Source organism: Peromyscus eremicus, chromosome 16_21, assembly GCF_949786415.1.
Source record: "Peromyscus eremicus chromosome 16_21, PerEre_H2_v1, whole genome shotgun sequence".
NCBI classification, from domain to species: domain Eukaryota; kingdom Metazoa; phylum Chordata; class Mammalia; order Rodentia; family Cricetidae; genus Peromyscus; species Peromyscus eremicus.
The window spans coordinates 2,124,915-2,139,676 of NC_081432.1; the positions used below are offsets into that span (position 1 = coordinate 2,124,915).

Here is a 14,762-nt window from a genome sequence, read left to right on the forward strand (position 1 = left end):
TAGGAGCGAGGAGCAGGTACGGATTTATTGCTGGTCTTTGAGAGTGCTGGGTCACTGAGATTTAGAAATCACTCCTCACAGGCTGTCGGAGGTGTGCTCCCACGTGACAGGGGCCTGGGGAGAGGTAGAGGGGCTGCTCAGAGCTACAGTCCGGAAGCTCTTCTTGCACTCTGTTCCTCCCACTTCTGCCACCAGTGCCCCCGCTCAGCAACTCACATTTGCCCTGATAATAGAGGGTACTGCCCGTGGCCACAGAGAGAAAGCTGAGGGCATAGAATCCAGCCCGGAGGAGGAGACTTGTGTGGGCTGCTTGCTCTGAGCCGGAGGCTTGCTGAGGAGGCTCTGCAGCAGGAAGTGGAGAGGGGGGAGCTCGGGAACTCAGAGCTGGGGACAGTCCTTAACTCCCAGGAACATTGCATCTCGGGGTCTCCCACCACCTCACCTTTCTCCACCACCAGCCGAGAACCGTTTCCTGTTCCGACGCCCAGGCCTAGCACCTCCACCCTGCACACATAGATTCCGGTGTCATGGCTTCGGGCGTCCTGTATGAGCAGCTCTGCCGTGTGGTCCCTGGTGAATTGGGGGACAGCGGCAAAAGAGGCCACACGGCCCGAGAACTCTGGGGTCATGTTGCTCACCTCCATCCCCGGGGCCACTTTGTCTTGGTACCATGTGACAGAGCCAATGGCCACTGTCCCTTGGCTGGCATTGAAAGAGCAGGGCAGGAGGGCAGTGGTGCCCTCCCGGGCACGAATCTCAGGGGGCTGAGACACCCAGAGAGCACAGGATCCTGGGGAGAAAGCAAATATCCAGAGAGCACCTACCCAGTTACTCCAAATAGAAAAGCACTGGAGGACACCCCAGCTCTCCTCAGGAGGGTATGTCAGGACGAGCACCCTGGAGTGTCTCATTAAACCTTTTCCTCTTCACTAATTTAATTCCTTAGTTTTCAGATTCTTTCACACACCAACTCCCGCCCACATACAGCCCACCTTTAGAAATCCAGTTTGCCCACCATGATCCTCGCGGTATACTTGAAGCACAGGGATGAATGCAGCTGCCCAGCTAAGTAACACCATTGTGGTATCACCCCAGGTGTTACTGTTGTGATGGGAGTTAGTTTTCGCCTTATGTTTGCTAGGGTTTTGTTTTGGTTTGATCTTTGTTTTCTGTACACCTGACACACAAACACAGATGCAGGCAAAACACCAATGCACGTAAACTAAATTAATTCACTTTTTTGTTTTTTTTGTTTTTTTTTTTGTTTTTTTGTTTTTAGAGACAGGGTTTCTCTGTGTAGCTTTGCGCCTTTCCTGGAACTCACTTGCTAGCCCAGGCTGGCCTCGAACTCATAGAGATCCACCTGGCTCTGCCTCCCGAGTGCTGGGATTAAAGGCGTGCACCACCAATGCCCGGCTTAATTCACTTTTTTAAAGTTTTGGTTTTTTGTTTTGTTTTATTTTGTTTTGTTTTGAGACAGGGTTTCTCTGAGTAACAGTCCTGGCTGTCCTGGAACTCTCATTGTAGATCAGGCTGGCCTCAAACTCAGAGATCTGCCTGCCTCTGCCTTCCGAGTTAAAAAAGCATTTCATGACATGTGTATGGGCATTTTTCCTGCATGTGTGTTTGTACCCACAGAAAGCATTGGATCCTGTGCAACCCGAGTTACAGATGGTTATGAGCTGCCTTGTGGATGTTGGGGGTTGAGGCTGGGCACTCTGGAAGCAGCCAGTGATCCCCAAGTGTCCCTAACCATTGAGCCATCTCTCCATTGCCCCCTAGGGCTCCCCAAGTGCCCCTAACAATTGAGCATTTCTCCACTGAAACAGGGTTTCACGTGGCCAGCTTCAGCCTTGAAGTCATCACACAGCTGAGAATGACCTTGAATTTCTGACTCACCTGAGTGCCTGGATACAGGCATGTGCCAGCCACCATGCCCAGTTTGTGCAACTCCTGGGATCAAACCCAGGGCTTTGTGCATGGTAAGCAAGCACTCTACCACTGGGCCACATCCTCAACCCAATTTTTTTAAATTAATTAATTTATTTTTTTATGTGCGTAGGTGTTTTACCTGTATGTGTATCTCTGTGAAGGCTTCAGAACTCCTGGAGCTGGAGTTACAGACAATGGTGAGCTGCATTGTGGGTGCTGGGAATTGAGCCTGGGTCCTCTGGAAGAGCAGCCAGTGCTCTTACCTGATGTGCCATCCCTCTAGGCCCAGTCCAATTTTTTAACACCAAATTTCACTATGTAGCACAGGCTGGCCAGTAACAACTTCTTCTCATCCTCTTCCTTTTTTTTTTTTTTTTTTTTTTCTGAAACAGGATTCCTTTGTGTAGCCCTGGCTATCCTGAACTCTCTCTGCAGACCAGGCTGGCCTCGAATTCAGAGATCCTCTTTTCTCTGCCTCCTGAGTGCTGGGATTAAAGGCATGTGCCACCACTGCCCGGCCTCACCTGCAAATTTATGTTGTTAATGCTCTAATGAGAAAAAAAGCAGTGATACAAGAAGTTACTGGCAAGCCGGGTGGTGGCACACGCCTTTAACCCCAGCACTCGGGAGGCAGAGGCAGGCAGGTCTCTGAATTCCAGGCCAACCTGGTCTACAAAGTGAGTTCTAGGACAGCCTGAGCTGTTACACAGAGAAACCCTGTCTCAAAAAATAAACAGAAAAAAAAAAATCCAGGTGAAGATACATCTATAGTTGTGTGAGAACTCTAACATGTCCACACTGATGAATTAAACCCATTGTTAGAGTCTGTGATTGATTTTTTTTTTTTTTAAACTAGGGACATTTACTGGTCATTCAAATGCAGTGGTTCTCAAACTGGAGACTGTATTGGAATTATCTGAAAAGTTGTTTGTTTGAGGCAGGATCTCACTATGTCACCCTGGCTGTCCTGAAACTCACTATATAAGCTGGTATCAACTCACAGACTCTACCTGCCTCTGCCTCCTGAGTGCTGGAATTAAAGGCATGAGTCACACACACACACACACACACCCCAGCTTGCTTTCCTTTCCTTTTTTTTGAAGCTAAGGTCTTGCTATGATATCTTTGGGTCCAACCCATCCCCCTGCCTCCGTCACTTAAGCAGCTGAAAATAAAGTCACTACCTTAGAGTGTTTGTTAAAGCCATAGAGTAGGGGCTGGAGATATGGCTCAGGAGTTAGAACACTGGCTGATCTTCCAGAGGACCCAGGTCCTGTTCCAAGCATCCACATGGTAGCTCACAACCATCTATAACTCCAGTTCCAGTTGCTTTAATATCTTCTTATCTTGCCGGGCGGTGGTGGCGCACGCCTTTAATCCCAGCACTCGGGAGGCAGAGGCAGGCGGATCTCTGTGAGTTCGAGGCCAGCCTGGGCTACCAAGTGAGTTCCAGGAAAGGCACAAAGCTACACAGAGAAACCCTGTCTCGAAAAACCAGAAAAAAAAAAATATCTTCTTATCTTCTTCCGGCTTTCTGGCCTCCTAGGGCACCAGGCATGCATGTGATGCATAGACATAAATGCAAGGAATAATGTTCATACACATAAACTAAAATTAAAAAAGAAATTACAGTAGCAGGCCAGGTGTGGTGGCACCTGCCTTCAGTGCCAGCACTTAGCAGAGGCAGGAGGATCTCTGTGAGTTTGAGGCCAGCCTGATCTACATAGAAAGTTCCAGAACAGCCAGAGCTACATAGAGAGACCCTGTCTCAACACCCTTCCACCAAATTATAGTAGCTAGGTGTGAAGGCTTATAACACCAGCACTTGTGAGGTAGAGACAGGAAAATCAGGAATTCAAGGTCATCCTAGGCTACATATTGATTTAATTTTTTTTTATTTAAAAGTATTTATTTTTATGTGTATGGGTGCTTTGCCTACATGTATGTATGTGTTCCACATGCCTACCCACTGCCTGTGGAGGCCAGAAAAGGGTGTCAGATCCCCCAGAACTGGAGTTAGGGATGGTTGCTAGCCACCATATGGGTGCTGGGAGTTGAACCTGGTCCTATGGAAGAGCAGCCAGTGCTTTTAACCGCAGAGTCATCTTTCTAGCCCCTACATATTAATTTTAAAACTAGACTGGGCTATTTTAGATCCTATCTCCTGAATAAACATTACATCAAAAGATAATTGTGAGTTGAGTATGATGATATAGGCCTGTCATCCTGCCTAGCACTCTGGAGCCTAAGCCAGAGTACCTCCAGAAGTTCCACTATTAGCTCAACTACATAGAGAGTTGTAGGCCATCCAGGGCAACATAGTGAGACCTTAGTTCAAAATAGAAAAAAAAATCAATCCATTAATCAATCAGTAGAACATTACCATGGGCTGGCCCACTAGAGATCTGCAGAAGAGCTGGATGGTCCAGCTCTTGCCCAATGGTCCCAGCACTGATGATCTTGGGTCTGCGATCTACAGTTTGGAAATCACTGTCTGTACTCAATGAACATAGCTTTTTTTTTTTTTTTTTTTGGTTTTTCGAGACAGGGTTTCTCTGTGTAGCTTTGCGCCTTTCCTGGAACTCACTTGGTAGCCCAGGCTGGCCTCGAACTCACAAAGATCCGCCTGCCTCTGCCTCCCAAGTGCTGGGATTAAAGGCATGCGCCACCACCGCCCGGCTTGAACATAGCTTTTTATATTCTTCTGATTAACTAAAATGTTTCAGTTAAAAAAATAAATTTACCTTAGACATAAGTCTCTCAAACTCCTAATTATATATTTGTACCCTATCTAATAAACTTAACAATCTAATAGACCTCATACATCAAGTTAAATCCTCAAGGAAGAAAATCAGAGTGACTAGAAGGCTTAGCTGGTAAAGGCACTGGCCACAGAGCCTGAGGACCCAAGTTCAAGTCCCAGGACCCACGTAGCAGAAGGAGAACAGGTTATTCTTTGATCTGCCTTGACTGGTGTGTGTTCCACCTCCAAAACAAGTTGATGTACTTTTAAAAATTAAAAACATCAACGAAAGAAAACCAGCTGAATGTGTTAGTACAAACCCAATCTCAGCGTTCAGGAGGCTGAGAGACTCAGAGGCCTGAAAGGTCAGGGCCAGGCTGGGCTACACAGCTGGGGCTGGGGGTTAACTCATTTGGCAGTGTGCACAAAGCCCTGGCTTCGATCCCCAGCACCGTGAGTCGTGGTGTACCACTGTGATCCTAGGACCTGGGGGAGGTGGGCATGAGAGAACCAGTTCAGGGTCATCCTTCGCTATGTATGGCTAGGCTACTGGCCTGTCTCAGAAACAAACAAGCAAAGATAACACTGATAGCCAAACTCAAAATGCCATCCCTCCTTTCTCATCCTTTTTCCTAGGGCCTTTCAGGTTTCGCTTTCTTGAAGGAGGCTGAGAACAAAGGTTCTGGAACAGATGATAGAAATGACCCTTTCGGGTGGGGGGCGACCTAGCAGGTCTGTCTTTTGAAAGAGCCCACAGGCGACAGCTTTCTGAACTGCTTTCTGCACCCCTGAGGGCACAGTGTTCAGCCCTCACCAGGCACCCTCTGGAGCATCTGAGTCCCCATCTCTTCCTTTACTTCCCCATCCCCACACCCCAGGTCCCGTGCAAACTCCCGGTCACCTGGATAAACTGCGATGCAGATGAGCAACAGCATCTTGGTCATGTCTGTGGTTGGTGAGGCAGACCTCATCAGGGAGGTCTAAGGAGAGGAAGAATTACCAACTCCTGATGCCTAGGACAAGCAGGGCTCACATATGACTCGCCAAGGACCTCCGCTTGGGGCTTTGAGCATCTCTGCATGTCCTGATAAGGAGGGGGATGCCTGGGGCTCTCTGGAGGCAACTAGTGGTCAGGTGGTATATACTAGGACAGGATGTCCTCACATGTCTGATTTTACAAGAGTGGGTGGGTGAGACCAGGATGTGGTTCTCTCACCTTCTGAGGTTCAAGACCAGACCTTCACCCAGAACAAAGCTCCAGCCGAGAAGCTAGCCCTCCTTCCTCCCCCCTGGGCTGCCCTAGGATTTCTATAAATGCGGGGATGAGGGGAGCAAGCTATTGGCAGTGGTGGGTGTGAGGTTACGGGGGACTGTGTCTGGAAGCTTCATTTGTACAGTTGGACCTATTCCCCCAGCAGTGATGACAGAGGAGTGTTATTAATGGATAGGTTTGGCTCATTCGTTTTCACATTTCCTGGAAAGGGACATTCCCAGCAGGTCTGCTTTACTGTGCCTGCTACACAGACTTACCCATTGGGAAATCCACTCTTTTGTTATTTTATTGACGGTTTAACCACATTTATTGGGAATCTACAAAGTGCCCCTATGTTTTTCACAGGCACAGTGGCGGACATCTTGTTACCTATAACTTCAGGTCCCATGGGTGCCAGTGTCCCCTGGTATGTGCTTCACAGGCCCACAGGAGGTGACACAGCACCTGGAAGAGAGGCCTTGGTGGAGTGTGCTGTGCGAGATGGGCCTCTCCATCCATGCTGCCTCCTTTTGTTTTCTCAAGATGTGCGTAGAGGTCAGAGGACAACCTGTGGGAGTGGGTTCTCGATTTCCTTCATGTGGGTCCTAAGAATAGAAGTTAATCAGTCTTGGCGGCAAGGGCCTTTACCCACAATCTTGCTATCCCCATCTTTTTTTATGTTTAGTTTTTTTTAAAAAAAAATTTAGATTTATATGTATGTTTTGCCTGCATGTATACATGTGCACCATGTGCATGCCTGATGCCCATGGAAGTCAGAAGAGGGCACCAGATCCTCTGGCACTGGAGTTATAGATGGTTGTGAACCACCACGTAGGTGCTGGGAGTTGAAGCCCATCCTCTACAAGAGCAGCAAGTGCTCTTGACTGCTGAACCATCTCTCTAGTCCTTAACCCCATCTTTTAAACTCTTTGTGTCTGTGCATAGCTCTGTTCTGCAACAAGTTGTCCAATTGCTCCCCGCCCACTTGACTTTTCTGTTGCAGCAATAACCTCATTGTTAAGACTGACTTAGCCCAGCAGCGGTCGCATACGCCTTTAATCCCAGCACTCGGGAGGCAGAGGCAGGGGGATCTCTGAGTTTGAGGCCAGCCTGGTCTACAGAGTGAGTTCCAGGACAGCCAGGGCTACACAGGGAAACCCTGTCTTGAAAAACCAAACAAAAAAGACGGGCTTGGAGTACCTCCAGTGCTCTGTCCCAGACTACTCTCTTAGCCACCTGGACAACCACACGGGTCACACAATCTGGGAAGGGCTCACTGGGTCATCTGGCAACCAGTGAGCTGTGGAGAAGCCGCCCCACTAAGTCAACTAAGTGGAGGGTGTGAGACCCAGGTGCCATGGGCAGTTATGTGCTGCCCCCTGCTGGCGACAGAGCCTGGGCTAGTCTCCACTGAGCCTCTATTCCGTGATCTCATTCCCAGCCCAGAGAGTCAGTGTGGAGAATACTGTCTTCTTCACCATAAGCCCATCCTTTGGGAAGGGAGGGGAGGCACAATGGCTTTTTGATTTGAGATGAAAGATGCATTTTCTTATCTTTTGAGTTTTATTTTTATGTGTAAGGGTGTTTTGTCTGAAAGTATGTCAGGCTACCACGTGTGTGCCAGATGCCCAGAGGCCAGAAAAGGGCACAGGATGCCCTGGGAGTGGAGTTACAGGGAGTTGTGAGTTGCCATATGGGCTCTGGGAATCAAACCTGGGTCCTCTGGAAAAGCAGCAGGTACTCCTAAGTGCTGAGCTGTCTGTCTGTCTGTTCAGCCCCCAAACTATATCTTCACAGTGCACACTCAGACACAGGGCAGCACTCCATGACTCAAGGAATAATGGTTTACAAGTCAAGTCATTCTGAGCTGGACTCTGTATCAACTACTTGTATGCACATCTGTAAATCGGGAGACTCATCCATGAACTTCCAGACTCCCCATGCTAGGTACTCAGTGTGTATAGACTCTTTCCTCCCACTTGGGCTGGTGTGATCCGGGAGATGGCTGGGCCTAAACACAAGGGAACTCTGCTCTCCCCTTCTCTTTTTGCCACCCAAGACTTCCAACCCTCTTGCCATGGTGATGAATTCTGGAGACATTACTTGAATGTTTTTTTGTTAGTCCATGTCTTAGTCAGGGTTTCTATTGCTGTGATGAAACACCATGACCAACAGAAACATGGGGAGGAAGAGTTCATCTGGCTTATGCTTCCACTGTTCATCATCCAAGAGAGTCAGTCAGGAATGACACAAGGCAGGAACCTGGAGGCAGGAGCTGATGCAGATGCCATGGAGGAGTGCTGCTTACTGGCTTGCTCTCCATGGCTTGCTTGCTCAGCCTGTGCTCTTATAGAACCCAGGACCACCAGCCCAGGGATGGCACCACCCACAACAGGCTGGGCTCCCCTATCAATCACTAATTAAGAAAAAGCCTTAGAGGCTTGCCTGCCTACAGATTGATCTTCTGTAGGCATTTTCTAAGTTGAGGTTCCCTTCTCTCAGATGATTTTGGCTTGTGTCAAGTTGGCATAAAACTACCCAGGGCAAGCCAGGTGGTGGTGGCATATGCCTTTGATCCCAGCACTTGAGAAGCAGAGACAGGCAGATCTCTGTGAGTTCAAGGCCAGCCTGGTCTACATAGTGAATTCCAGGACAGGCTCCAAAGCTACAGAGAAATCCTGTCTCAGGGAAGGAAAAAACAAACAAACAAAAACTATCCAGGGCAATCCATCTAGAATAAATCATGGCATATGTGCATTCAAAAACAACTTTCACTATCTCTGAAACTTTCTAAGGTCTTTAATAGTTATCTATCATCTATCTATCTATCTATCTGTCTATCTGTCTATCTATCTATCTATCTATGTATCTATCTATCTACTTGAAACAGAGTCCTAACTATGTAGTTCTTGGCTGGCTTACAACTCTCTCTGTAGACCATGGTGGCCTTGAACTCAGAGAAATCCACCTGCCTCTGCCTCAGTGCTGTGAGTAAAGCTGTGAACCACCACACCCAGCCTTCAATTTGATTTGTTTGCTTTGTTTTTCAAGACAGGGTTTCTTTGTTAGCCCTGACTGTCCTGGAACTCACTTTGTAGACCAGGCTGGCCTCCAACTTACAGAGATCTTCCTGTCTCTGCTTCTCAAGTGCTGGGATCAAAGGCCCAGATATTTGAAACTTGAGTATGTAGACCATGTTAGCCTCAAATTTCTAGCAACCTCTTGAATTAAAAAATGAGTTCTTGGGGTTAGAGAAATAGCTTAGTCAATAAGTGCATTGGCTGCTCTTCCAAAGGACCAATGTGGTCCATGGCAGCTCACATCCTCATGTTACTTGAGGGTATCTGACATCCTCAGTTGGCCTCTGGAACAGAATCGGGACATAGACATAGACATGCAGGCAAAGACCCCACACACATTTAAAAAATTTATTATTCACACTGAGCACTGGTGCTCTGTCCTGTATGTCTTTATTAAAATTGATCTTCAGAGTCAGACATGGTAGCGCTGGATTCAAATCACAGCTCTTGGGGGGCTGAGGCAGGAAGATCAGTTGCTCAAGGTCAGCTTCCAGGCCAGCCTGGGCTACATGAGTCCTTTCTCAAGAGAATAAAAAGAAGAAAAAAAGTTGTACGTCTTTTTCATCACAGATCACTTGAGATTCATCCTATGGGCTACAGAAACCTGAAAAATATCTTGGCAGAGCACCTGCCTAAAGAGGAGTGCTGGCCTTAGGGGAGGTTTGGGCCACTGTGACCTCATGGAAATGCAGCCATAGTGACAGGCACATCAGTGTCCTCCATCCTACTGTCTCCCTGCCAGAAGCTCCTCCATAGCCCCCAAACCAACTGGAAGCCAGATATACCCTCTGATGTGGTCTGCACAGGTTAGTCTCCTGGGCAAAGAACAGAGCTGGAGAGGGAAGATTCTCAGGATCCCTACACACACACACACACACACACACACACACACACACACACACACACACACTCTGGCCAGTGCATTCTTTTCCAGGCAGCATAGTTATGGGCCTAACTCTAGTCATTTCCCCCTGGAGAGCACAGAACCATAACAAAGGCCCTTAGCAACAGAGGGCCCTTAGCAACAGTGGTCTCTAATCTCACAGGGTTCTAACAGATCCTTCTCCATCCCCATCACAAGTCTCTTCTGGTACATTTCGTTTTGGGGTTTTGGTTTTTTCTTAAATTTATTTATTCTGTGTCTGTCTGTGAGTGAGTGCATGCCTGGAGGGGTCAGAGGTCAACTTTCTGTTCTTTCTTCTTTCTACCGTGTGGACTCTAGGCTTCCTCACTCACGCCTTCGTGCCTGGTGGCAAGCATGGTAACTCAGCTAGCCATGTTTGCAGACCAAGTCTCAGGCTGGCCTAGAACTCCATTAAGGCTGCTTGCCTCAAACCTTCTGCACCCTGACTCAGCCTCCCCAGTGCTGGGAAATAGTCCTGCACCTCCAGCTGACTTTTAAAAAATCCCTTTAGTCTTTTATGACCTCCTCCAAAGCTTTAGTCCAACTTTATCTGCACCTGACCTCAAAGCTGCTCTACAGACCCCAACCACGCAGACTGCCTTTCCCCAAGGCCTCTCAGTGTGCTGCTCCTCATACTCTTCCCCATATTACACTAAGATAAAGAACCTCCCTTCATTTCTTGGACAAAGCTCCTAAAAGTCCTGCAATTTCCTGAGTGATAAAGGTTTAAAAGGGCATCTTCTGTGTATTATAGTAAGATACTTTCAACTGGCTTAAGCCAACAGGGTTAACTTTTGGAAAGTCCCAAGGGCAGGGATGGGGAAGGGGCTAGAACTTTTAACTCAACTGGTTCTTAGCCAATAGCTAATGATTTAATGGCTCATCCCAGCATGATGACAGTCCTTAACACCCCCAAAAGATGGAGTCAGAGCTGTCAGAGAAGGTGGTGCCCAAGGACATGGAAGCTCCAGACCCATCTTCCCAGTACCTTCTCTCTCTCATCTGTTCCATCTGACTATCACTGTTAGATACTTTATAATAGCGAACCAGCAAATGTGGGCCAGCCCTGTGAGCCAGCCCGGCAAATTACCAAAGTTGAAGAGGGGCTTGTCATGTCCTCGATTTATAAAGCTGGTGGTGCCTAAGTCTTGAGGCCTGGACTCAAGGCCAGCATCTTAACCTGGAGCGGTCTTGTTGGATAGAGCCCCTCCACATGGAGGCCTGGCAGGCAATGTCAGCCATGAATTACACTGTAGGACGCTTGATCAGTTTTCACCAGGAACTGGGGAACTGGTTGGCGTGGGAAGAACCTTCCCATGAAGTGCTGTAACTGGGGAACTGGTTGGATCCAACTCCTGCAAGTTGTCCTTTGACCTCCATACACATCCTGTGGCATGCATGCCTGCACACACCAAAAAATTAGGATCAAATTAAAAGAAACACAGTGTATTGTGTCCTTTTTTACCCAAACATCTCTTGCATCTCTGAGAGTCACTTTCTCAGAGCCATCTCCCCTGAAGTGCTATCCAAACCTGCCCTCTACACACAGTGCTCTGCAGACCATGAGAGCAGACTTCTCGCCCGTTGGTTCACCAGGCCTAGCAGTGCTGCATGAACATGGCTAGAGATCTGTCCCCACCAGACACTGAGAGTGCCTGGAAGCCAGGGCCGCACCGCTCTCTGGGGGGAGGGCAGCTGAACCCAGGCAGGCAGGAGGCTGGAGTCTTCTGCTAATCTCTCCCCTCACCTGGGTCGAGGAGAGGCTGAGTGGATACTGCCTGTGGGGAAGGGGTCAGAGTGAGTTGGGTTCCCAGCCCTGCCTCCCCTGTGACCCAGTGACTGAAGTGAGGAAGGCTATTCCTGGGAGGGCATTTACATGAGGTTTGGACCCCTGCTCAGCCTAGGGTGGAAGTGGGAAGTGGCTCAGTCTGCTGTCCTTGTCTCACTTTCTGTTCCTCCAAAGTGTCTCCATAAATGCTCAAATGCCTTTCTAGATTCTATTGCAGATTTCAAGGTGAGGCAGGAGGGCAGTGCTGCAGATCCTGAAGCCAGCAAACCAAAGTGCTTCTGGGACAGGTTTTGTGTGTTCCAGTGCTCCTCTGGAGCCCCTCAGAGAGCTGGCTCTTTTCCTTTTCCAGGCCCTGGCCTCACTCAGCTCACCCCACGCCTGGATCAGACTGCAGACTTCAGCCTCTCTCTTCCATAAGGGAGAAAGTCAGCCAGCCCTCCTCAGCTGCCTGTCTTAACCTGCCCGCATCATGAAGCCTGAGGAAATTTCAAGTAACTCCCCCCACCCCCACCCCCAGGATCTGGGGACAGCCCACTGTTTATTGATTCACCTCAAGATCTGGGGACAGCCACTGTTTCTGTTGATCACTTCTTTGGTTCTGGTTTTTGTTTGAGACAGGTTCTTATTATGTTGGCCTGGCTAGTCTCCAACACCCAGGATCCTCCAGCCTCAACCCCTCTCAGATGCTGGGATTGCAGGCCTAGGGTACCATGCTTGGTGCCCTCAGATCCCAGTACCCTTCTATACCTTCAGGAGCTGATCAAAGTCTTTCTCCCATGTACAGTCTGCTTTTTTGGAGAAATTGTGTGGAGCTAGGTGTGGTGCAGGGTTGCAGTTCCAGCCATTTGGGAGGCTGAGGCAGGACAGCTGCTTGAACTCAGGCACCTGGACAATATAATGAGACCCTGCCCCACACACCAAAAAAAGCAATTTATCAGCATGTTATTTTTCATCCCCCTTTTAAACCCTCTCTGCCTTCTTCATGGGGTGCTAGTGTCAGCAGAAGTCATGGGGAAGTGATGCCTGGGAGTTAGTAGAGGAGGAATGAGTAGAAAGAGGAAGTATGAGAGAGGTCCCAGAGGAGACTGTGGAAGGACGAGCAGACAGACAGAGAGACTCATCTCCCCACCCAAGACCACCAGCATCTGCTGAGCCATGAGCCAAAGCAAGGACTTGCAGGGTAGGGTAGATGGACCATACAGCATCATGAACCAGGGGCCAGGACGAGTCAGGCCTGGGGCGGGGAAACAGGGGGGCTGCCAGAGGATCTCAGTGGGCAGAACTTGGGTAACCCTCGGGCTGGGCATGGGGAGCAGGAAAGTAAGGGAGGGCTGGTAAACCTCTGTACCCCTTAGGAGGAAAAGCTTTTGGACTACGCAAGGCCCAGCAGGAGGAGGGGCTGAATGAGATCAACAAGGTAAGAGAAAAAACCAAGGGGTGGAGTCTGGAGGCTCCCCAGGCTGAGAGGGATGACCCTGGCTCTGATCTCCCCAACAGCAATTCCTGAATAATCCTAAATACTGCAGTGATGAGGACCTGCCCTCCAAATTGGAAGCCTTCAAGAGTGAGGAGAAGTGTGGGTGGAGAGGGAAGCTGGGGGCGGGGAGGTGTCGACAAGCATGGGGGTTCAAGGCCAGTAAACACACTGACTTTTGTGGTGGAAGCGGGAAGGCTGCTTCCATGTCTCTCCCTCCCGTTCGTGGTCCTTTCCCTGCCCGTCTTACACCCCTCTAGGTTCCCTCCACCCTCACAGGGCCTCACAACCCACTACCCCCACTTCCTCTGTCTGCCCCCCCCATGTCTTCCCCACTACCCTGGCATTGGTTAACTACCTCTCCCTTAAACCCCCATAACCAGCAATCACCCTCTGCTTTCTTTTCAAACCTAGATAAGTACATGGAGTTTGATCTGAATGGAAATGGAGATATTGGTGAGAAAAAGGGTGATCGGGGGGTATGGAGACCTAGGCAAATGGCGGTCTCTTCTACTAGCTCTGCCCTCTGTGGACAGACAAAGGTCCAGCCACAATCGATAATACAAGGGTGGGGTATGAGTGTGTGGAGGTACAAGATGGCAGAGAGGCCGGGCGGTGGTGGCGCACGCCTTTAATCCCAGCACTCGGGAGGCAGAGCCAGGCAGATCTCTGTGAGTTCGAGGCCAGCCTGGGCTACCAAGTGAGTTCCAGGAAAGGCACAAAGCTACACAGAGAAACCCTGTCTCAAAAAACCAAAAAAAAAAAAAAAAAAAAGATGGCAGAGAGAGGGGACCCTCCTTTCCCACCTTGGTTTTCCACCTTCAGATATTATGTCCTTGAAGCGAATGCTGGAGAAACTTGGGGTTCCTAAGACCCACCTAGAGCTAAAGAAATTAATTAGAGAGGTGTCCAGTGGCTCTGAGGAGACGTTTAGCTACTCTGACTTTCTGAGAATGATGCTGGGCAAGAGATCTGCCATCTTGAGAGTGTAAGCATCCAGTTCCAATCTCCTTGAACTTCCCTGTCTTCTCCATCCCTAGCCCTAACCTTGTCCCCAGCAACCACCCTTCCTTCTTCTTAGAGGTTCTCTTCCAAGACCCTTCACTCCCCCAACCCATCCACAGCTCTGGTCCCCACAGCCCACAGCACTGTCTTCCCAGCCCTTATTCTTCCTCCCCTTCTCAATGCTTACAGCAACCTAAGATTTACTCCCTTGAGAGATGTGTCCCTGATGCCTGTGTCTCTTCCAGGATTCTGATGTATGAGGAAAAAAACAAAGAACACCAGAAGCCAACTGGTCCCCCAGCCAAGAAAGCTATTTCTGAGTTGCCCTAGTGGAGGTGGATGTGCACATGGTGGGACTGAAGGGGCTGTCGAATGACAGCAGCACGGAAAGAAAGTTGTGAGCCAGAGTCAAACTAAATAAATAATGCTCCCTACCGGGTCAAGTCAGCTTTGCTCTTACTGGGGACACCTGGCCTGGGTCTGGGGAGGAAGGAAGCACCTTTGCCCCAATAATCCGTCTGTTCAATACTCAATGGGTTTGCTGTAGCGGGTAGTTCTTTGTACTGAGGGGATATTGCAGAGT

At 49.1% G+C, this 14,762-nt stretch overlaps 2 protein-coding genes across 4 annotated transcripts in view; one reads left to right on the plus strand and one right to left on the minus strand.

Annotated features, from left to right (window-relative positions):
- The window catches only part of Ncr3 (natural cytotoxicity triggering receptor 3), a 20,509-nt gene continuing 5,747 nt past the window's right edge, over positions 1–14,762 (minus strand). Inside the window, 5 exon segments of the mRNA XM_059282040.1 lie at positions 1–97; positions 100–114; positions 217–342; positions 443–790; positions 6,318–6,532. Coding sequence (XP_059138023.1) covers positions 69–97; positions 100–114; positions 217–342; positions 443–790; positions 6,318–6,336 — 537 coding nt within the window. The 5' untranslated portion in view covers positions 6,337–6,532 and the 3' untranslated portion in view covers positions 1–68.
- On the plus strand, positions 9,682–14,622 carry Aif1 (allograft inflammatory factor 1). 3 transcript variants are annotated; one of them, XM_059282043.1, is made up of 7 exons: positions 9,682–9,813; positions 12,050–12,191; positions 13,056–13,117; positions 13,198–13,264; positions 13,589–13,630; positions 14,000–14,162; positions 14,425–14,622. In XM_059282043.1, exons 2-7 carry the CDS (start codon positions 12,170–12,172, stop codon positions 14,507–14,509), a joined length of 441 nt encoding a protein of 146 aa, XP_059138026.1. In that variant the 5' UTR covers positions 9,682–9,813; positions 12,050–12,169; the 3' UTR covers positions 14,510–14,622. The 3 variants fall into 3 exon arrangements, with proteins under 3 accessions (XP_059138026.1, XP_059138027.1, XP_059138024.1); XM_059282044.1 differs by lacking the exon at positions 9,682–9,813 and adding an exon at positions 10,001–10,097; XM_059282041.1 differs by lacking the exons at positions 9,682–9,813; positions 12,050–12,191 and adding an exon at positions 12,713–12,880.

Excerpts from the sequence above, each read along its gene's own strand:
- Aif1 (XM_059282041.1), top strand. The coding sequence starts at position 12,856 with ATGAGCCAAAGCAAGGACTTGCAGG. Across the intron at positions 12,881-13,055 it reads CCAAAGCAAGGACTTGCAGG|GAGGAAAAGCTTTTGGACTA; the intron begins GTAGGGTAGATG and ends TGTACCCCTTAG. Across the intron at positions 13,631-13,999 it reads GAATGGAAATGGAGATATTG|ATATTATGTCCTTGAAGCGA; the intron begins GTGAGAAAAAGG and ends TTCCACCTTCAG.